Consider the following 20,880-nt stretch of genomic DNA (forward strand, 5'->3'; position numbering starts at 1 on the left):
GCTTTGTAGATCAGGCTGGCCTAGAAGTCACAGAGATCCAATCACCTTTCTGCCTCCCAATTACTGGGATTAAAGGCATGTGTCACCACACAAGGCTTTCTTCCTTCCTTCTTTTCTTCTTTCCTTTCTTTCTTTCTCTTTTTCCCCTGAGACATGGTTTCTCTGTGTAGCCCTGTCTATCCTGGAACTCACTATAGACCAGGGTGGCTTTGAGATTTGCCTTCCTCTGCTCCTGAGTGCTGGGACTAAAGGCTTGGGCCATCACTACCCAGCTCATATAGGTTTTTTTGTTTGTTTGTTTTTGTTTTTCGAGACAGGGCTTCTCTGTGTAACAGCCCTAGCTGTCTTGGAGCTAGCTCTGCTGACCTCGAACTCACAGAGATCCACTTGCCTCTGCCTCCCGAATGCTGGGGTTAAAGGCACGTGTCACCACCACCTGACTAGTTTTTTTTTTTTTTTTTTTTTTTTTTTGGTTTTTTCGAGACAGGGTTTCTCTGTAGCTCTGGAGCCTGTCCTGGAACTCCTTTTGTAGACCAGGCTGGCCTCGAACTCACAGAGATCCGCCTGCCTCTGCCTCCCGAGTGCTGGGATTAAAGGCGTGCGCCACCAACGCCCGGCTTCTGACTAGTTTTTCTTAATATTTATTTATCTATTTATTTATTATTGGGGTGGGGGTTGAGACAGGGTTTCACTGTGTAGCCCTACCTGTCCTGGAACTCCTAGAGATTCGCTGCCTCTGTTTCCCAGGTGCTGGGATTAAAGGCATGCACCACCATTGTCTGACAGCTTGTCTTAAATTCTTAAGTGACATTCCTAATTCTGCCATTGTTCAGTCAGTTGAAGCCCAATATCACATAACAGAGTGGGAGAGGCAGAAATAGTAACTGCTTTTCCTGATCTTAATCCAGCTCCTAGAGACCTGGTGGTCACCTAACTGCTCCCTGCTGTCTCCACTGCTCATCAGCCTGGCTTTGAACTGCAGGCACATCACCATCGAGCATGGCCAGTGTGGACCAGCATGAGGGCACCATCCAGGTGCAAGGCCAGGGCCTCTTCTTCAGAGAGGCTCGGCCTGGCAGTGGACAGGCTGCTCGCTTCTCTGTGCTGCTGTTGCATGGTATCCGTTTCTCCTCTGAGACCTGGCAGAACCTGGGTACTCTGCGTAGGCTGGCTGAGGCTGGCTACAGGGCTGTGGCCATTGACCTACCAGGTACTTCTGGGGGTGGGCTCCTGGGCCAGGGTTGGGGAAAACTTAAGGACGGAGAAATGGAAGGATTTAGCTAGGTAGGGCCCTGAACTTGACAGTTAGGCACACAACGCATGGACCTTTGAACCTTTGTCTAGTCTTGCTTTAGTAGGGTCCATACACTGCCCAGTTGCTTCTCACTGTTACCGAACCTGTGTCTCAATGTTTCTGGGCTTCACTTCCCTCATCTGTAGTGAAAGGTACCACACTCCTGCTGGTGACTATCCCTAGTGAGCACAGGATGAGGTTCTCGGTGTGAATGTATCGGCTAGTACTTGAGGGCTAGTAACGGGTGCACAGGCTGCTGGAAGCACTGTCAGTAAATCCTCCAGAGCCTTGGGAAGCGAGGCAGGGCCTGATGGATGGCTAAGGACCTGGTCACTTACATGCAAGCAGAGTCCTTGGGCACTGCAAAAGGCAGGAATAGCTTCCAGATTGGCTGTCACAACCTGGATCACCAGGCCCCGCCCATCTTAATGTCTAGTGAGGAATTGGAGGCATAGCTATCTGCAGGATCTAATCCCCTCACCGGCTGGGGCTATTGACTGATATGGTTTCAGGTTTCAAGGGCAGATCTCCAGTCTGGCCAGGCTTGCTTCCAACAGAGGGCTGGGCTGAGCTTCAGGCTAAAGGTCTACAGCTAATGTTGTTAAAGGTGGGGACTGACTGACAGGTCCCAGTGTAGAAGCATTCATCTCAGGTTCAATCCTCCAGGAGGGCTAGGTGCCTTCCAAACAGTTAATTTTCACAAGTTTAAATGGCAGGGACGTTCCTCATCCCTTTTCAACAGAGAGGGGAAACTGGCAGCTGAGGAGGGCTGAGAGGCCTGACCTATGGTCATCTTTATAGTAAATGGAGACCTGGGACACAGAGCTAGCCCTGATAGACTCCAGAGCTTGACTCTTTCCAGGACACTGTTAGTATGAATGCAAACATGGAAAGAAATGTCCCGTTCTTGCTGCAAATATCAAACACTGGGCTGTGGGTGTGAATGGATGCAGCCCACTGGTGTTACACGAACCTGGGCACACAGAGATCGACCTAGGAGCACATGCTGGAAGAGGGGATCCTTCTCATTCATTGCCCTTGTCTCTCCTACACCCGAATCCCTGCAGGTCTTGGCCATTCCAAGGAAGCAGCAGCCCCTGCCCCTGTCGGGGAATTGGCCCCTGGCAGCTTCCTAGCAGCCGTGGTGGATGCCTTGGAGCTGGGACCCCCAGTTGTGATCAGTCCATCCTTAAGTGGAATGTATGCACTGCCCTTCCTCGTGGCCCCCTGGGTCCCAGCTCCGGGGTTATGTCCCAGTGGCTCCCATCTGCACAGACAAAATCAGCCCTGCTGACTATGCCAGTGTTAAGGTATCTTGTGTGTGTGTGTTTAAAGCTGAGATGGTATGTTAGGAACAAGGTGGGGGACCATCCCTGGGCCTTCCTCAGCTGGAGGCTGGGTAACCACCGGGGTAGTTTCTGGGGAGATCTGACCACCTAACTCCTTTTGTTTGACTTGATAGATTATTATGCCAAACCCTGTATAAAATTGTGTGGTGGGGAAAGTACAAATATCCCCACCCACTAGACCAGCTTGTCTCCAGGTGGGCAGGAAGAGACTAAAGTGGTGATAAGGACTGAAGCTGACCTTTAAAGGCTGGGGCTGGTGTGGCGAGCTCCTTAATTCTTTCTTCCTTTCCTTCCGCTCAGACTCCAGCTCTGATTGTATATGGAGACCAGGACCCCATGGGTTCCTCCAGCTTTCAACACCTGAAGCAGCTGCCCAACCACAGAGTGCTGGTCATGGAGGGGCGGGGCATCCCTGTTACCTGGACAAGCCTGAGGAGTGGCACACAGGGCTGCTGGATTTCCTGCAGGGACTAGCATGAGACTCAGTCCTGCTGATGGGGTGACAGCCTGGCCGCTCTGGGATCTCTCGCTGGCTTCTCCCGGTCTCACCTGCCACAGGTCTGTCTATTCTGTCTGTACATCTGTCTGGGCTCCTGTCACTTCTGCTTTTCTCTTGCAGCTGCAGATCGGATCAAGGAGGTAAATCAAGTGGGAAAAGCCTCGGATTTAGGGGAGAAACCTGATTGTGGGTAATCCATGAGCTTCTCCTTGCTTGGCTCTCACCGCTTAGCTTACGTTCCTTCTACCTCCTTCTTCAGCTGCAGGCCAGACATTCCCTTAATTTCCCTACCCCTCTTAGGCCATAGATAACAGACATGTATGAATGCTTGTTTAGATTCATCCCACACCCAAACAGGACTGATTCCTTTTTTTTTTTTTTTTTTTTTAAGTTTTTCCAGACAGGGTTTCATTGTGTAGTGTAGCCTTAGCTGTCCTGGAACTAGCTCTTGTAGACCAGGTTGGCCTCGAACTCACAGCGAGATCCGCCTGCCTCTGCCTCCCAAGTGCTGGGATTAAAGGTGTGCGCCACCACCACCATTGTCTTGAGCAGCCTTGCATCACAGGCCTGCACAGGTACATGTGCAATTCCCTGTGAAGGAAGGTGGGAGAACCTCTTTCCAAGCCAGTCTTTGTAAAAGATCCGGTTGCCAGATTAAAGATGAAGCCAGCCCTAGATTTCTCTCACCTACACCGTTGCAACTGGTCCCAGGCCAGAATTGCTTCCTTCCTCAGAAGAGGAGGTGCACTCTTCTGCCTTTCAAATATACCCGTTTTACTTTTCCCCTTCCTTTTGGGGGTTGCACAGCTTCCCAGGTCATCAAGCCTGATTCTTCTTAGCCAGCCTGTTTCCTGCTATGAGGTTTGGGGGTGGGGTGGGGAGCCCGACTGTGTAGGTCCCTGAAATAAAGTGATGCTATTAGACCTCACATGCTTTTGCTGTCTCTGTCTCAGCCCGGGCCGCTCCTCCCCCTTCCCCTAGGGACTGCCACTGCGGGCTCCTCCCCCACTCTGGCGGGACCAGATGGTCCCCCTGCCCTTTGTCCACTAGGCCAGATGGAGGGAAAGGGAGATTGGATTCCCCTCCCCACCCACACACACCCAGGTGCCAAGAGATTCAGTTTAGGCGGGGAGGTGGAGGTCAGTGGGGCCCGCATGAGCCGATTACCGAAAGGGGGAGAATATCTGCTCTGAGATGGGGGAGGGGCGAGCTCAGTACCCCCCCCCGCCACACACACACACACACACACACACACACACACACACACACTCCTATGCCTTTCCTAGTAAAGGATTTAATGGCGCTCTGTCCCTTACAACCCTAGCTCCAAAAGGAATTTGGCAGTAGACTTGGGGGATCACGGGACAGGGTGCTAAGGGCCACACCGCTCTCTCAGGCCCCTCCTCCAGTCGGGTAACCTGTCCTGGGCGGACTAGGGCCGGGCAGTGAGGAAACTGTAGGTGGCCCGTCTTGTTGGGCTGGACCCCAGAGTGAAGGATGGCGAAGAAGCGAGAGCCCGGGCAGGGCGGAGGGCCGTGGGACAGAAGCCGGGAGGCGCGGCCCGGGCTGAGATGAAGGCTGCGGCGAGCTGGGCAAGAGCGCCGGGCGGGAAGGACGGGCCCAGTGAGAGCCACACTGGGAGGATCCTGAGGTCCTGGTGAGCCGCAGGGGAAGGGTCCACGGCTCCCTCCCGGAAGCAGCGGCCGCTCGGGACGCTGGACCGCGCGGAGCGGGGCGGGGCGGGGCGGGGCGGGCGGCTGCGGCACTGGGGCTGCTGGGGCGGGCCCGCCGCGCTGTAATCGGATCCGGGAGGGGGCGGGGCGGGGCCGGGCCAGGCGGGCCGGGGGGTGGGGGTGGGGGGGCGCGGAGCCGGGCTCCGGGCCGGCCGGGCTCCGCGCCTGTCAAACCCCTCATTGTTCGCAGCTGATGTCACTCGCAGTTGTGAGCGGCCGCCTTTCCCGGGGACAATGTGGGACTGAGCGGCCCAGCCGCCGCGCCGCCGCTGCCGCCGCCGCAGAACAACCCCAGCGAGGTAAGGCGAGGGCCGGGCGGGGCACCGCGGGCCATGAAGTTTGGGGGTTCGCTGGGGAGGGGGATCCGCTCCTGTGTGCACCGACCGCGATCCTGGGGGAACTGTGAGGAGCACGGTCCCTGTCCAGTTCGGCTGAGGCCTGCACAGGTGGGGGGCGTTGGTTTTCCAGGGGAACACCCCACTTCAGGGAGGGATTTCTTGGACCTTAGGTACCAGGTTTGAGGCTCCCATCCTATTCGCTGTTTCTGTCCTTTGAGCTTGCTCTTCGTTCTGGACCTCATGGCCCAGGTTCGGGTTCTACTTCATCTCTCTTCTCATCTGCCATTCTCTGCAGCTCCTGGCTCACACACACCCCTTCCCATTCTCTGCAGTCCTTGGAGGAGCCAGAATCCAAGCCGTGGGGGGGGGCGGCGGGATGGAGAGCACAAAGTGGTCCCTCATTCCCTGTGGCTCTTCATCTCCAGCTCTTGGCCTGGGTACTGTGATGGGGCGGAGGTGAAGGGGCTCTGCTACTTCGTTCAACCTGGCCCTCATGCATGCCTGGCCAGGAGAGGGAGGTGCCCACCTCCTCACTCTCCTAAACCAGGCCCGCCATCTTGAGACCTGTAGCACCCAGGGCCCCGCCCCATCCTGGCACCCAAGGGAATGGTCTTCAAGGGGATGTACCATGGTCCACTCACACCGCTTCTCTCAGGATGTGTGGCTGTGGGTCCCCACTAAGCCCAGGATGGTTACCTTTTTTCTGGACCAACAAGGCATGTGTCCCCAGAGACCCTTCTTCCCCTTGTAAAGAGCTCTCAGACCCCAGGCATTGGTCAGGAGTTGGTCTCTGACTCAGGCTGTTCAGGGGGGTCACCCTGGTGGCCTCAGAGCCAGCACCTGGGGGGTCTATTGTTTCTTCATTTGAGGATATTATCCCTCTAGGTCCTGGAACCCCCTCAACTTTCAAAGCACCCCATCCCAGCCCCCACCCCCTAGCCTTCATCAGCATGCAGGCTCAGGCTGCCCAAACACAAGGGGATTGTTCTCTTTGCATGCTCAGGGTGGGGGGCTGGGAGCGGGCGGCCCACACACCCTGGCAGGCCCAGGCCGCAGAGAGGCTGGCCTGCCCCACCCTATGGCCCCAGACAGGCTCTGTCCACCCTCCTACTCTCATCCCTGTTCTCCAGCCTCTATCACCTCTACTTAGCTCTTGATGGAAAGGTCTCTGGGCTGTCCAGGTGGACCCATGGGTTCTCCTGGCCTGCCTGTCACATCCTATGCAGCCTTCTAAACAACTCCCTTCCTCCCTAGGCCTCAGGTTCGCCTCCTGATTGGTGAGGCTTTTATAGTTGTGATTGGTTGAACCCACCTCAATGCTGTGAGACCCATCTCACACCACGGCATTTCTACCCACTCCTCTGCTTGCTGGGGGACCTGTTCTGGTCTCTCAGAACTCTCAAATTCCTCACTTCAGCAACATGCCGAGCGAGCCCCTAGGCCTGGGAGATCAGCAGGAACAGGCTGGGATGCTGGGTCGGAACTTGGAATTCTGATCAGGCATGTCCTGATTCTGCCATGTGCTTACAGCCCCAACACTCTGAGGTGTGATGATCTCCAGTGTTCCAGGGCCTGTGAACCCTAAGTCCCCGCTTCCCTGGGGCCAGGTCCTGTTTCAGATTTCCTACTCTTCTGTAGCAGAAAGATAGACTCAGAAATGCCCACCGGGCCTCTTCTGACTTGTAGCTGTGTCTTTGGGAAGCACAGAGGCCAGAGAAATTTCATTCGAATTGAAAGATTGGAAGGCTCCATGGAGGAAGAGGCATTTGAGAAGACTCTTGCCAGAGAGTGAAGGGGATAAGTATTTCAAGCTGGAAGTGTCAGCCAGGCAAAGACTCTGTCTGAGTTTCTAGGCCTATTTTGTGGCCTGGGATGAGGCAGAGATGCGACAGGAGAAGCTGGTAGGGACTGGACCTTGGAGGCCTCCGTTGCTGGTGCATAGAGGTCAGGTTTTATTCCTTGGGTCCTGGGGATCCATGGATGGTTGGTAAACAGCAGAGTGAGCATAGTCTTCGGCATGGAGAATGGCGATTGGAGAGCTTTTTCAACTTGGATAGACAGTAGCACTGAGCAGGGCCTGAGCCTGCCTTGGTTTCCCTCTGCCATGTCTTGGACGACTCTAGGGGGTATAGCATTCCTGGCACCCACCAGTTTATCATCTTCTATGTTCCTCTTCCCTGGCACTGTACCAGACAGACTTGAATCAAGAAACCAGAGTCTACAACTGCTCCCCTAGTTTCCGTGTCCGCGCCCCCCCCCCCCCCCCCCCCCGTCTCCTTCCTCCTAACTATGGATGATTGGCCATCCTGGGAGGTTGAAAGATTGAGATGGGTGCATGGGTCTGAGGATGCTGGGCAGTTTTGTGGAGATCAGGCTAACTAGCAAGGGTGAGCATGTCCAGAGTATGGGATGAACAAGAGAGCCAGGAGGTCTCAAGGCCGCCAACCCCCTCACCGAGGCCTAGTGGCCACCCTTCTGCCACACCCTGCCATGCCCAATGCTTAACCATTCCCCAGCTTCATCGGGTGTGGCCGGCCTGACTGTTTTCGGATTAAGGGTTGATGGAGGCTACTTAGGAGTGCTAAGGTGGGCATGAGATATGAGGTGAAGTTAGAGACTGGATTCCCCCAACCTTCTGCAGCCCAGGTAGGTCCACAGTCTCTAGTGGTCCAGACACACTGAACAGAGGGAATCCCCCGAGGGGCGGGACAGCCTGCTTGGTTCAACTGGCCCCAGAGCCCTCCCCTCCCCTGGATTGTTCTTGCACTAGAACAAAGCCAGGGAGGACACTTGATCCCTGCATGTGGGGGGGGGCTAAGCCCCCCGGCCCTTTGATTGGACAGCTGTCATAGGAGAGAGACAGCTGGGGGGAGGGGCAGGAAGGGGGCAGCCTTCGCTTACACAGCTGTCACCCCCCCCCAGCCCCTCCAGCCGGAGTGGCAGGAAGCCAGGTTCAGAAGGAGTAGGCACTTGGACTGGGGAGGGGGCCTGGGAAGCAAAAGAAGGAAGAACCGAGGTCAGAGGATTGGTCTGAGAGTGGGATGTTCTGCCAGGGAGCTCTGCTGACCAGAGGGGGCTGGGCACCCTCAGAGGTGAGCTGGAGGTCAGTGTGGCATGATGTGTGGCTGCCACGTGGGTGGCCTAGCAGAGACCTGGGGCCCCACCAGACTGAAGCGGCAAGATATTCCTTAAAACCCCAGTGCAAACAGGGCATCTGGTAATGAATGCCCAGTGGGGCTACTTATGCTTAGGACTGGGAGAAGGGCCTGGAGGAGGGTCAGGAGCCTCCTTCTTTCCAAAAGATAGGAAAAACTCAAGGGTCTCTCGGAACACGGAGATACCAGCAACTAACTCTCCCTTACCCTGACTCCCCAAACAGTGCAGGTGGGTAAATCCAGATCCAGGCCAGGGAAGGCCAAGGTCACCTATTGAATTTGGGGCAGTGGGTCTCTGCTGCAGACCTAGGCATCTTCCTAGCAAGACTAACAGTTTCGCCCACAGTCCATTTTTTCCTGGGGTCACAAAAGTGCTAGGAAGACTGCTTTCAGATCTCCCACAGTTTGTCACCCAATTAAGGGTCCACGGAATTCTGGAGCTTAAGATCCTATGGCCCCAGATAAGCCATCAGTGTTTTCCGAACAGAATGACTGTCCACTGGCCAGGCAGAGGCTCCCCAGGCCACCGCAATCTAGATCCCACTTTAGAAAAGGACTAAAAGACCAAGACCTGAACAGCTATAAATGGGCCCCAAATGGAGCCTGGTCCAGTCCTACAGGAGCTTGTTGGCCCCATTCTTCCCACTACACCCCTTCTTTCTGTGACCTTGGGCAGGTTACAGACCCTCCTGTGGCACAAATTCATTTACTTCTGTCCCTGATATGTCTGAGCACCCTCTCCAGCCTGGCTCTGAACTGAGCCCTGGGGACACAAGGAGAAGGTGGCAGCTTTGGCTCCTGTTCTAAGGGGCTCCCAGGCTTGGCTGTCCAGGGAGACAGAAACTATGCACGTCATCACAGGCGCTTTGATGGGGGAAGTGCAGGCAGCCAGGGGAATGTCTAGCAAGGGCAGCCAGCGCATGGCTGGCCAGGATGCCCAAAGAACACAGGCCCCGAATCTATTGCTGGTCTCCACCCTGTGGCGAGTTCTATGGCTGAACTCAAATGGAAGAAGTGGGCACCTGAGAAAAAACGTGAGGACAATGCTGCCATCCTGACTGTCTCCATCCAAGGAGGAAAGGAGACTAGTTTGGTACAGTGGCTCACTCGGGTATCCAAGAGAAAGCGAGGTTGGGAACTCCCTAGCCACTCCATACCCAAACTCTGGCTGCCACAAGACATTCGGAGGAAGGCTTCGGGCAGAGCTCTGAAACCTGGACCCTCATGTCCGGATAGGACAGAGGGCTGACAAAGTATTCCCATTGGGGACCACTTATCCTTTGTCCCAACACCCTTCTAGGCAGAAAGAATTCCCATGGTTCATGATGTCTGGGTCCAGATTCTCTATTGGCACCAGGTGGTTGCATTGTCCTCCTCGAGTTCTAGTCCCCATGAGCTCACCATCAAGGCTGGGCCATGGTGGGAGACAGCGGCTGCTGAAGGATTTCTGAGGAGGATTAAGGTTCAGGATTAAGTTGAGGCATGAAAAGGGGTCGGGTGGGGAGGGTTGGCGGCAAAACTAATCCTGGTAGCTAATCTCAGGCTCGGCCTTGCTCCATCAGTTAATGGCCTTGACATTCCTGCAGCCCACCAAATCCTTCTCTTATCCATTACCCAGTCCCAAGGAGACAGATCGTCTCTGATGTGTATGGGAATGGAGCCCCGGTGCCATGTCTCTGGTACAGTAGTGTGCTCTAGGTGGGGTATGTGGCCAGTCTTCACACTTCGTGCCTTCTGCGCAGGGGGCCATTCTGAGAACTTAGGAAAGAGATCAGAGAGAGATGTAGAGAGAGCCTACCTTTTCCCCATGTCGTTGTTGAGCGGGTCATGCCTCATGTGGTCTGCAGTGACCTTCTCCTCTTATGGCCCCGAGTCATTGGGAATTCGCCTTATGGGCCTCCCATCCCAAACCTTTGCTAGGCTTCAGCTTCCTCTTTGGCCTCTTCTCCACCACCATTAAGCCAGCCAGCCAGCCCTGGCCTCTGGAAGCAAGTACCTCATATTTAGGGTAAACTTCTTTTTCCTTTTTTGAAGCTGGGTCTCACTATATAGCCAAGGTTGCCCTTGAATGAGAGCCTCCTGCCTTAGACTGGATACATCTGGGTTTATAGGCCTGGGCTACTGTGCCTGGCCCAGAGTAAGGTTTTATCCTTGATTCTACAGTGGAGGCTCAATCTATGGGAATCTTCCCTTTCAAATGAGGGAGGAAGCCGTCCTGTGGTTTCTCATAGCCGTCCAGACCTCTTCATTAAGTCCCTCTCCTCCCATTCTGGTGCCCAGACCTAGGACCACATATATTCTAGACAAGCATTCAACCAGTGAGCTCTAATTCCCTGACATCTTTCAAGACTTGGGAGGAAGGGAAATTGAGTATCTGTCATAAGATTGTCTCATTTTTTTAAGCTCTTATATATTTAGAGGAGAGGATTCGGTAGTTGTTTTTTGGGTTGAATGACTGAGGTCCAGAAGGCTTCAGTGACCAGGATTACACAGCCAGGAAGAAGCGCACAAATACAATGGTCAGAAGGACATTTAGAACTCAAGGCCCAGGCCATCTCCCTCCTCTTTGAGTTTGGCTGGCCTGGCTCTGTGGTCCCCCAGGTGGCAGTGGCTGGGTAACTAGGGCTCCTCTCAGACTCTCTTTTCTGCTGCCCTGTCCACAGCCAGCTGAGCCACAGCCACATCCACGCCGCTGTGGCCCCAGCCCCGCCTGACAGAATGAGCAGTTCAGATGCGGGGCTGGAGGAGGAGCCAGAGCTTAGCATCACTCTCACGCTGCGGATGTTGATGCATGGGAAGGTGAGTGGGTGGGGCTGGCAGAGCTCTGGGGCAGAACATGTCTGGTCTCAGTGGGCTTCCCTGCCTGAGCCCGGGGCATTCATACCCATCTGAGTCCACTCTTGTTATCTCTACAGGAAGTGGGCAGCATCATTGGGAAGGTAGGTGTCCAGTTCTCTGTATGTTCCCCTCAACTTGAGCCTCAGCCCTGGTTAAGGGGCGACCACTTAGGAATCTTGGTTTTTGTCTCCCACAGAAGGGAGAGACTGTAAAGAGAATCCGGGAGCAGGTAAAGATGGGGTCGGGGAGGAGCCCAGGGCCCCTGATGTTGAAGGGAAGGGAGGTGGCCATCCTTTCTTCTGAATCACTGCACCTGGGATAACTGAGTGGCCAGAAGAATGCCAGTTTCTAGTGGCTGGGGCAGGCAGACAGATCCCTGGCACCACAGTGGGGAGGATGCCTGCTGCCCGGCGCTTGTCCCACACCTGCAGAGCAGTGCCAGGATAACCATCTCTGAGGGCTCCTGCCCTGAGCGGATTACTACCATTACCGGCTCTACAGCTGCGGTCTTCCACGCTGTCTCCATGATTGCCTTCAAGCTGGATGAGGTTTGTGCCTAACTGGGGTGGGAGTCTGAGGGTGGCTGCCTGTGAGAAACTTGACCCTGTCTCCAGATAGTGGCTATGGGGGAGGGAAGGTCAAGTCCAAGGCCGTGTTCTCTTGGAGGAGGTCTGGGAAGGACGTTTCTCCCTATCCTTCTTCAGGAAAGTGCTTGAGGGAGGGTGGGGGAGTAGCAGGGGCATACGTGGCCGACTCACTGTCTCTCTGCCCCAGGACCTTTGTGCTGCCCCTGCAAATGGCGGCAGTGTCTCCAGACCTCCGGTGACCTTGCGCCTTGTCATCCCTGCCAGCCAGTGTGGATCACTGATTGGGAAGGCAGGCACCAAAATCAAGGAGATCCGAGAGGTGAGCAGAGAGAGATCACCCATGGGTGTATGTCTTCTTCCCATCAAGGGGAGAGGGAACTAGAGCTCCGGAGCTGCCCTTTCTCTTGGCTATTAGAGTCGACAGAAGTGGGTACTATTTTCTATTTGTAGACTACGGGAGCCCAGGTGCAGGTGGCAGGGGACCTGCTCCCCAATTCCACAGAGCGTGCTGTTACCGTGTCTGGGGTGCCTGATGCCATCATCCTGTGTGTGCGCCAGATATGTGCTGTTATTCTGGAGGTGCTTCCCAGAGTCGGGGGTGGGATAGGGACTGGGGGTGGGCAGCCAGGGGGAGGGCAGGAGAGGGCTCCAGGTGCTTGTCACCATTCAGACCTTATGGCTGTAACATCGGGGGGGGGGGCAGGCAGAGCTACAGCCATGGACTGATTATAAGCTTAAGGCACTCTGGGATACATTTTCATGGAAGCTATGGGAACTCCTTAAGACCATTGGATTCTTGGGGAGGCCTGATCTGACAAAGCTTTTCCATTTGTGTCTTCTAGTCCCCGCCCAAAGGAGCCACTATCCCATATCATCCAAGCCTCTCCCTAGGTACTGTCCTGCTCTCTGCCAACCAGGTGAGGGCAGCATCAGGAGCTTTACTGGAGAAGGGGGATCGAGGTGGAGGGGGAAGTGGACTAGAAAATTGGGGGGCGAGTATCTGCAGAGGGCACAGGGAGTGATCTGGCCAAACTATCTGGCCTGTCACAGCAACTCTCTTTTCGACCATTTTGCCCCACAGGGTTTCTCTGTCCAGGGTCAGTATGGAGCAGTGGCCCCTGCAGAGGTGAGTGACCCACAGCCTGAGACACCCCTTCCTGAATTGCCCCCTCTAACCTCTGACCCTGTTCTCTGGCCCAGGTCACCAAGCTCCAGCAGCTCTCAGGCCACGCAGTTCCCTTTGCCTCAGCCAGTGTGGTGCCAGGTAAGCAGTTCCGGCTAAAGGAGGCAGGAGGGGCTGGGCATCCCTGCAGTGGATGTGGGAGACCCATAGAGAACAAGAACCACGCTCAGTCCTTCTCTTCTGCCTCAGGACTGGATCCCAGCACACAGACCAGCTCGCAGGAGTTCCTGGTTCCCAATGATGTGAGCAGAAGGTGGGGGCTGGAGGGTGGTGAAGGGATCCAGGGGCCTAGACCTCGCTCAGGGTTAAATTCTGCCTTCCCCCTAGCTGATTGGCTGTGTGATCGGACGCCAGGGCAGCAAGATCAGCGAGATCCGGCAGATGTCAGGGGCACATATTAAGATTGGGAACCAAGCAGAGGGTGCTGGGGAGCGGCATGTGACCATCACTGGCTCACCCGTATCCATTGCCCTGGCTCAGTACCTCATCACTACCTGGTGAGCATGGGGCGGGCAGTGGGAGAGCACGGGTGGGAAGGAAGGGATAACCTCCTGTCTCTCTGGACCAATCCCATGGTGCTCCTCAGCCCCTCTCTTTTTCCTGTGGTATTCTACCTAAGTCATTCATGTGCCTCATTTATTACTCCTGTATCCACCCCTCATGTCCTGTCTCCCCACTGTTGGTTTTTCCTGGGTCCTTCCTAGTTTTCTTCTTACCCCAAGTTATATCTGCTTGTATTTTCTACCCTCCCTGCCTTTGTACCTTTGCTATTCTTGCCCGAAACACACCCACCCTGTACCACTGTTCTCCATCTTTTGGCTAACCTCATGGCCCCTGTCTCATCCCCACCTTTCCTTCATCTCCCCTCTGTGTCCCTCTCTCCAGTCTAGAGACGGCCAAGTCTACCTCTGGGGGGACACCTGGCTCAGCCCCCGCAGACCTGCCCACCCCTTTCTCGCCACCCCTGACGGCCCTGCCCACAGCTCCCCCAGGCCTGCTGGGCACACCTTATGCCATCTCCCTCTCCAACTTCATCGGCCTCAAGCCTGTGCCCTTCTTGGCTCTACCACCTGCTTCCCCAGGGCCACCGCCGGGCTTGGCGGCCTACACTGCCAAGATGGCAGCGGCCAATGGGAGCAAGAAAGCTGAACGGCAGAAATTCTCTCCCTACTGAGGCCGGCTGAGGCCCAGGCCGGGGCAGGCAGGACCGCCAGCAGGGGCTGCCTCCACGTCCTTCCTGCCCAAGGAGACTCTACCATGGGGTCTCAAGCGCCAGTAATGCCAGACGCATGGATGCACCCCCTACCCTGCTCCATCTTTGGAGTTCCTCCTCAGAGAGGGGACAGTTTCTGGCCCTGGGTTCTAGGAGCTATGGCAGCCCCAGAGCAGGGGCTCCACCCCTTCAGACCTATGCTTGGATGCCGGGAATGGCCGGGGCCTCTCTAGTGCCCTGAGGTGGGAGGCTGCTCATGTCCTCCATCCCTTTGGGCCTTTGGCCTGCTGCCCTAGTGGGAACTGGAGGAGAGTGAGGGGTGGCTGGGGCCAAGCTTCTCTTCATCCCCTGCAGATTCTGCTGCTTCCACTGATACCCTTTTGACTGGAATAGACTGGCTGGGCTTGTCAGGGGGCAACCCAAAGAGAGGGCTCTGCCTATTGCTGGGGGAGTGGCCTGGGGCAGGGGCCCAGGTCTCAGCAGCAGATTCTCTGTACAGTTTTTTCAATCCCTGTTTTTGAATAAATATTCTCAGCGACCAGAAAGCCATGAAATAATACTGCTGTTGGGGTGACAAAACTTCCAGGGGGAGGGTGTAGCTGGAACCCCGAAGAACCCCAATCTGTGAATGCAGCCCCAGTTGATCCACAGCTCCTTCCACATGTCAGTTCTGGGATGAAATTGCAGGACCCTTTCAGGAGTCATGTGTCCAGTCTCCTGTCTTCAGCACCAAACCAGTCGGGCTATTTGCTGAGCCGTCTGAGTAATGAGTTTGAGTCCGACTGTCCGACGTGCCCATGGCACAGATGGCCGGGATATCTTCTGAATGTCTCTCCACTGGTTCCTCCTGCTGTGGCTGTAACCCGGACCCTCATCCTTTGGCTGTGAGCTCTTAGGACCCTCCTCCCTGTGACCACGCCTGCATTTCTCCCCTCTGGGCCAGGGAGTACCCATGAATTTAAAAAGCATACACTGGAGGGGTCCTTAGGAGATGGTACAGGGTACACATGGGAAAACCGAGGTTCCAGGAAAGGAACACAGGTAGTATTGGGCTCAGAATCAGGTTCCTGAGAAACCTCACTAGACTAAGTTAAGTACCACCCTCTCTCCCGGTTCAGTCAGCAGTCCCGGCAGAGTACCTGCCACGACCTGTGCAGGGGGGAGATGTGGCCCTCTGGTTCCACCTTCCTTCTCCAGTCCAGGAGAAATCTCTCAGGTGGCTTCTGGCACACTTGAGTTCTGTCCTGACAACTCTGGGGTCTGTTCTGGTGCCTCGGAAGGGCCCAGGGCAGGGTCCTTGCGAAGCCCCTGGAGGCGCTGAACGAGTGTCCGCGGGTGCCAGGCCTGCGGCATGCGGACTTTCGGGGGCCTAGGCAGCGCCCGACGAGTGAGGCGGCCCAGAGCCAAGCGCACCGGGCGCTGCAGCAAGCCATAGAGGAAGGGGTGAGCCGCGAAGGCGGAGTAGGCTACCCAGGTGACAGCCGCCTCGGCTGCTGCAGCGCGCGCCGCGGGTGCCAAGCATGCACAGCCATAAGGCAGCCAGCAGGCTGCAAACTGGCCCAAGGCCAGGGTTGGGGCGAGGGCCGCCTTGCCCCCGGGTAAACGTGGCCGGAGGGATGGCAAGAAGGAGAGGCGGCTGTCCAGAGAGTCGGAGCGGAGCCGGGTCCCTCGCGGGGGCTGGAGGGCGGCGCGCCGCGCCACCAGGAAGATGCTACCGTAGGCGGCCAGCAGCAGCAGGGCAGGCAGCGCGAAGGCCAGCAGCGCCCAGAGCGGCCGGAAGGGCCCGAGTCCTCCGGCCAGGACGGAGCAGCGAGCCGGAGCCGGTGGTGGCGCGGGAGGTGGCCCGAGCAAGGAGAGCGCTCCCAGGAGCGCGGCCGCCGCCCACACCGCGGTGAGCACTAGCGCTGGCGCAGGGCGCGCGCCTGGCCGCAGCGGATGCACTATGAGACGGTAGCGCGCCAGGCCGAGAGCAGCCACGCCGAGTGTGCAGGCGGGGAGCAGAGCCGCTGAGAGGAAGCGTGCCGCCCGGCATGATGAGGGGTCCAAGGGCACACTGCCCAGCCCGGGCGGCCCGGCCAGTAGGCCCAGAGGCATGATGGAGGCGGCTGCCAGCAGGTCCACAACGCACAGGTGCGCCAGGTAGAAGGCATCTTGCAGCCCGGGAGTGCGCAGCACCACCACGAGCAGCGTGCCATTGCCCAGCACGGCCCCCACCTCTACGAGAACCGCCAGGATCAACCCCACCGAGCCCACGAGTTCGGTGGCGCTTATCCCCGTGTTGTTAGCCATCTGAGCGCTCAGACTTCTCTGGGGTTGCTATGGGGAGAGCGAAATGGAGCCTCCAGCTCCACGAGTCCCATAACCTGTCCCATGCTCCTCAGGGCCCCTCACCTCGTAGGCTGCCCAGGAGGTGACTCCGACGCCCAGGCTGCGATCTTCTTCTGGGTTTTGGTAGGCCCTATGGGTGGATGCAAGGCTGAGCCTGGCTCGGCTTTCTCCCCCTGCCCTAGCCCAGCTCCAGCAACTCAGACTTTGCGGAGATGGTACTGGCTGTCACTCTGATGCTGTCCTTTGGAGATACACACAGCTAGTAAGGGAGGGGCAGGGCCTGGCGCCAGCCCCCTTGGTCCTAGCAGCTGCCAGCTGGAGACTGGAGGCTCTTCTGTGAAACTGCCCAAGGGTACAGCTTACTGACCCCAGACCCTTTCCTGCTTTGTGTGTGTGTGGGGGGGTGTGCATGGACGGACGGAAGGACGGACAGACGTGGGGATAGTTAGGTCAGGCAGTACTTTTCTCGAGAAATCAGTCAGGAAAACTTTTAGTTTTGTTTGGACCCCCCCCCCAGCCCAGGGATTCTGAGGGAAGGAGAAAAAAAATCTCAGGGCATGGCACGGCACGGAGTGGCTGCTCAGTCAGTTTCCTTACATCTCACCTTGGCAAAAAAACGGATGCCTTAGCAAAAAAACGGATGCTTGGTTGGTCTAGTATTTTCACTGCTGGCAAGCCAGTTCTCTTCTAAAAAGCACCCCCACCCCCACCCCGCGTGCTTTAGGAAGCTACCTCTTCGCAGCCTAGGAGCTTGAGTAAATAAACTCTCCGCATGAAAGTCAGTCCTGCCAGGCAGTGTGCGCACACCTTTAATCCTAGGCGGATCTCTTTGTGTTCCAAGTCAGCCTGGTCTACAAAGTGAGTTCTGGGATAGCCTGGGCTGTTCACACAGAGAAAGCCTGTCTCGGAAAAACAAAACAAACAAACACGAAACCTTTAGTCATGGCCAGTTAGAGTCATTTCTTCTCCCCACTCCCTCCACCCCCCACCCCCCCCCACCCTCACCCCCGCCTGGTAGGTGACTCAAGGAAAGCCCTGAACTCCAGTGGGGCACATGATCAGGTTACAATCACCCATGGCAAAAACTACCTAGACACAGGGAACCTATTAGGTATCTGAATGAAGTGCCTCCTTCCTTGAACCAGACTTCGACTAATGGGCATGTCAAACATCCTTTGTCCTGAACAGAAGCAGGACTCTTGACTGTTCCCTAACTGGCTCCTTGCAGAATCTTAGCAAATTGTGCCTCACAATAGGGCTTCCCAGCTTTCCAGCTGTCCTTACTCTTATACACGGTCTAGTCCGCCAAGATCATGGGAATCCATGCACATCACAGCTCATCTCAATCTTATCACGGTACCTCCCTGCCACTACTGCTGCCCCCAGAGCACCGCAGCCACTACTGCTACCCCCCAGAGCACCACAGCATTCTCCTAACTGGCCTGGCCTTTGCTTCTGCACCTCAAGCTGCTCCTCTGATTTGCCCTTAGGCTCCTTCCCCACTCTGCCTACCTCTACCTACCCTGTCCTCCCTAGGCTTCTGGAGGTATCCAGCTAATGGAAGTTAAATGAGCAGAAGACTGGAGAGTGGGAGGTAGGAGGAAGCCAGGGTGCTTCCCCTTTGGTGCGTAGCCTGGGCTTCTACAGCCCTCTGTGGAAGACAGCTTCTTGCCCTGTCCCTTTGGCTTCCTTCATGGATCCTTCTCTGCGCTCTTGTTCTTGCAAGATGACCTGACTGGATGAACCCATCACTGTCTCCTCCCGTTATCCCTCCAGCCTCCAGATGGTGGGTGGTGATGACTTCCTCGCCATCTCCTGTTTGATAGTTTCTGTTCTTTCTCTCTATCTAGTTCCCAGGGTCTCCATTGTCTGATGTAATCCTGCCTTGCTGGCTGGATTGTTCCAACTCATTCCCTACAGTCCACTCTTAGTAGTGGCTAAAATGGACCCTTTTAAAAATAAATCAGGTGGCATCATAAAAAAAAAACAAAACCTGTTCCTTTCCCTCAAAGGCCTACCTATCACCACCACTGTGCAGTGAGGTGGCCTCCACCGGCTGTGTTCTGCCCACCTCCCACCTCTCTCCTTACCCATCATGCTTCCAGCACAGCAGGCATGTGTGCCTCTCACCTGGCAAACTGCTCTCCAGGATCTGCCGGCCCATGACTTGCTTCTTGCTTTACTGTGATTTATTTGTGTATTTACTATTTTTGAGGCAGGATCTAATATAGTGTAGGCTGGCCTCACACTCATCAGGTGCTAAGGAGGACCTTAAGGTTTTTTTTAAATTATTTTTATTTTATTTTTTTTGTTTATTTTCAAAACAGGGTTTCTCTGTGTAACAGTCCTGGATGTCCTGGAACTCGCTATGTAGACCAGGCTGACTGACCTCGAACTCACTGAGAGCTGCCTGCCTCTGCGTCCTAAATGCTAGGACTAAAGGTTTGTGCCACCACCACCTGGTGACCTTAAATTTCTAATCCTACTGCCTTCTTCCCCTGAGTGCTGGGATCTCAGGCATATGCTGCTGGATCTTATTTTCATAATTATTTAATTTGGTTTCATGTGCATTGGTGTGAGAGTGTCAAATCCCCTGAAACTGGAGTTACAGTTGTGAGCTGCCATGTGGGTGCTGGGAATTGAACCCGGGGTCCTCTGGAAGAACAGTCAGTGCTCTTAACCACTGGGCCATCTCTACAGCCCCCCCTTCTATCTAATTTTTGTTCTGTCATTTACTTCCGGTTTCTACTCACAAGAGAGCGTTCCAGCTTCGGCTCACATTAATCCTTTTACCTTGCATTAGTGCTCTTGCAGGCATTTCCTTCACTGATATTCTGTTTCATATACGAACGTGGCTATTTGGAGCCTCTTTTACTGGGCCTTGTCTGCCTCTTGCTTGGACCAGTGCCTCCAAGGTCATCACAAGAACAAGGTCAGTATCACTTCAGCTCCAGCCTCTTACTGTGACTCATTCCATGATGGAACTGATAGGTCACATTTTCCATCACTCAGATGAGACGTGGGCCAGAGAGGGAGGCATGTGCTTCAGAGCATACAGCTGGAGTGCTGGTCCCGGCCAGAGAGGGGAGCATGTGCTTCAGAGCATACAGCTGGAGCGCTGCTCCCTGCTTCCTAGAGCTCGGTCCACATTGACATCCCATTCCATTCTTGGGCCGAGCTTGGATGTGGCCTTTGCCTCCTCTATGGGGTGAAGCTGAATCTTTGAGGTTTACAATCAGAGGGTGGGAAAAGCCAACTGCTCGCTCCTCTGCTCCCTGCCCTGCCAGGTGTGCCAGTGCGGGGTAACCTCTTGGGCCTCCACAGCTCAGGAAGAGCTCAGCAGGGTCCATGAGAACAGCAAAGGAGAAAAGGAGTCTAGAGAGGACAGTGAACGGGTGGGAACTGTGGTGGGTTGGTGGGTGCATACTTCCTACCAAATCACTATATCTAATGAAAAAAAAATAGATGTCAGGTGTGGTGTGGTGCACCTTTAATCCCAGCACTCTGGAGACAAAGGCAAGAAGGTCTCTGTGAGCTCAAGGTCAGCCTGATGTACATATGACCATAGTGGCTACATAGTGAGACCCTGCATTAAAAAACCAGAATTCTTTGTAGCAAGTGTATCTGTCTGTGTAACTCTGAAGAGAAGTGCAAGGAGGAAAACCCACAGCTGAACGCAGTGGGCTCACTCCAGCAGATGAGTGGGAATGAGGAGAGGGATGAGAGGGTCTCCCATTTGATTTATTATTATTGTGAGGATGTGGTGGGGTGCTGTGGCATACGTGTGGAGGCCATACACCTTTATGTGGGTTCTGGGGCTCAAACTCAGGTTGCCAAGCTTCAATTCTGCAGCTCACAACCATCTGTAACTCCAGTACCAGGGGATCTGGTGCCCTCTTCTGGTCCTGTGGGCACTAGGCACACAAGTGGAACAGAGACACATGCAGGCAAGACACCCATACACATAAAATATAATAAAAAGATATTATATGAAACAACTGTCCTGTACTCTTCTGAATGTGAAAATGAGCTGGGTATGATAACACACACCTGTAACCCCAGCGCTTGGAAGGATGAGGCAGGAGAATCAAGAGTTCAAGGGCAGCCTAGGCTACATAGCAAGACCGCCCCCCCCCCATCTCCAGAAAAGTTAACGTTATGAATGGATAAATGGTTGAGGAACATCTTCTGATTAAAAGAGATACAACAGAAAGCAGCATACAACTCACAGGGGGGATCTTGACCTTGCTTTCTGGGACTTGCTCCCAGGCTAGGACGGGGATATCCAGGTCACAGCTGTTAATCTTTGAGGACTAAGGGCTGTGCCCCTCTGACACAAACTCAGCTTGATTTTAATGTCCAG

At 55.2% G+C, this 20,880-nt stretch overlaps 3 protein-coding genes across 4 annotated transcripts; 2 read left to right on the forward strand and 1 right to left on the reverse strand.

The window, feature by feature from the left end:
• Positions 1–602: 602 nt before the first annotated feature.
• On the forward strand, positions 603–3,122 carry Abhd14b (abhydrolase domain containing 14B). Its single transcript, XM_057766765.1, is given in 5 exon segments — positions 603–1,210; positions 2,362–2,519; positions 2,521–2,604; positions 2,944–3,043; positions 3,046–3,122. Coding segments are annotated over 5 exon segments (630 nt in total). The 5' UTR covers positions 603–999.
• Positions 3,123–11,037: 7,915 nt separating this feature from the next.
• Pcbp4 (poly(rC) binding protein 4) lies at positions 11,038–14,728 on the forward strand. 2 transcript variants are annotated; one of them, XM_057766763.1, is made up of 12 exons: positions 11,038–11,167; positions 11,284–11,307; positions 11,403–11,435; positions 11,638–11,754; positions 11,981–12,112; positions 12,244–12,372; positions 12,636–12,710; positions 12,875–12,919; positions 12,994–13,057; positions 13,166–13,218; positions 13,304–13,473; positions 13,862–14,728. In XM_057766763.1, exons 1-12 carry the CDS (start codon positions 11,087–11,089, stop codon positions 14,148–14,150), a joined length of 1,212 nt encoding a protein of 403 aa, XP_057622746.1. In that variant the 5' UTR covers positions 11,038–11,086; the 3' UTR covers positions 14,151–14,728. The 2 variants fall into 2 exon arrangements, with proteins under 2 accessions (XP_057622746.1, XP_057622747.1); XM_057766764.1 differs by having other exon boundaries at positions 14,059–14,728.
• Positions 14,729–14,783: 55 nt separating this feature from the next.
• Positions 14,784–16,718, reverse strand: Gpr62 (G protein-coupled receptor 62). The gene has a single exon (XM_057768544.1). It carries the CDS (start codon positions 16,476–16,478, stop codon positions 15,402–15,404), a length of 1,077 nt encoding a protein of 358 aa, XP_057624527.1. The 5' UTR covers positions 16,479–16,718; the 3' UTR covers positions 14,784–15,401.
• Between the last annotated feature and the right edge of the window lie 4,162 nt (positions 16,719–20,880).

This window comes from Chionomys nivalis, chromosome 4 (assembly GCF_950005125.1).
Source record: "Chionomys nivalis chromosome 4, mChiNiv1.1, whole genome shotgun sequence".
Lineage (NCBI taxonomy): Eukaryota > Metazoa > Chordata > Mammalia > Rodentia > Cricetidae > Chionomys > Chionomys nivalis.

Coding starts and splice junctions, on each gene's coding strand:
- Pcbp4 (XM_057766763.1), top strand. CDS start 11,087: ATGAGCAGTTCAGATGCGGGGCTGGAGGAGGAGCCAGAGCTTAGCATC. Junction 11,168..11,283: donor GGATGTTGATGCATGGGAAG/GTGAGTGGGTGG, acceptor TTATCTCTACAG/GAAGTGGGCAGCATCATTGG. Junction 11,436..11,637: donor TAAAGAGAATCCGGGAGCAG/GTAAAGATGGGG, acceptor CCACACCTGCAG/AGCAGTGCCAGGATAACCAT.
- Gpr62 (XM_057768544.1), bottom strand. CDS start 16,478: ATGGCTAACAACACGGGGATAAGCGCCACCGAACTCGTGGGCTCGGTG.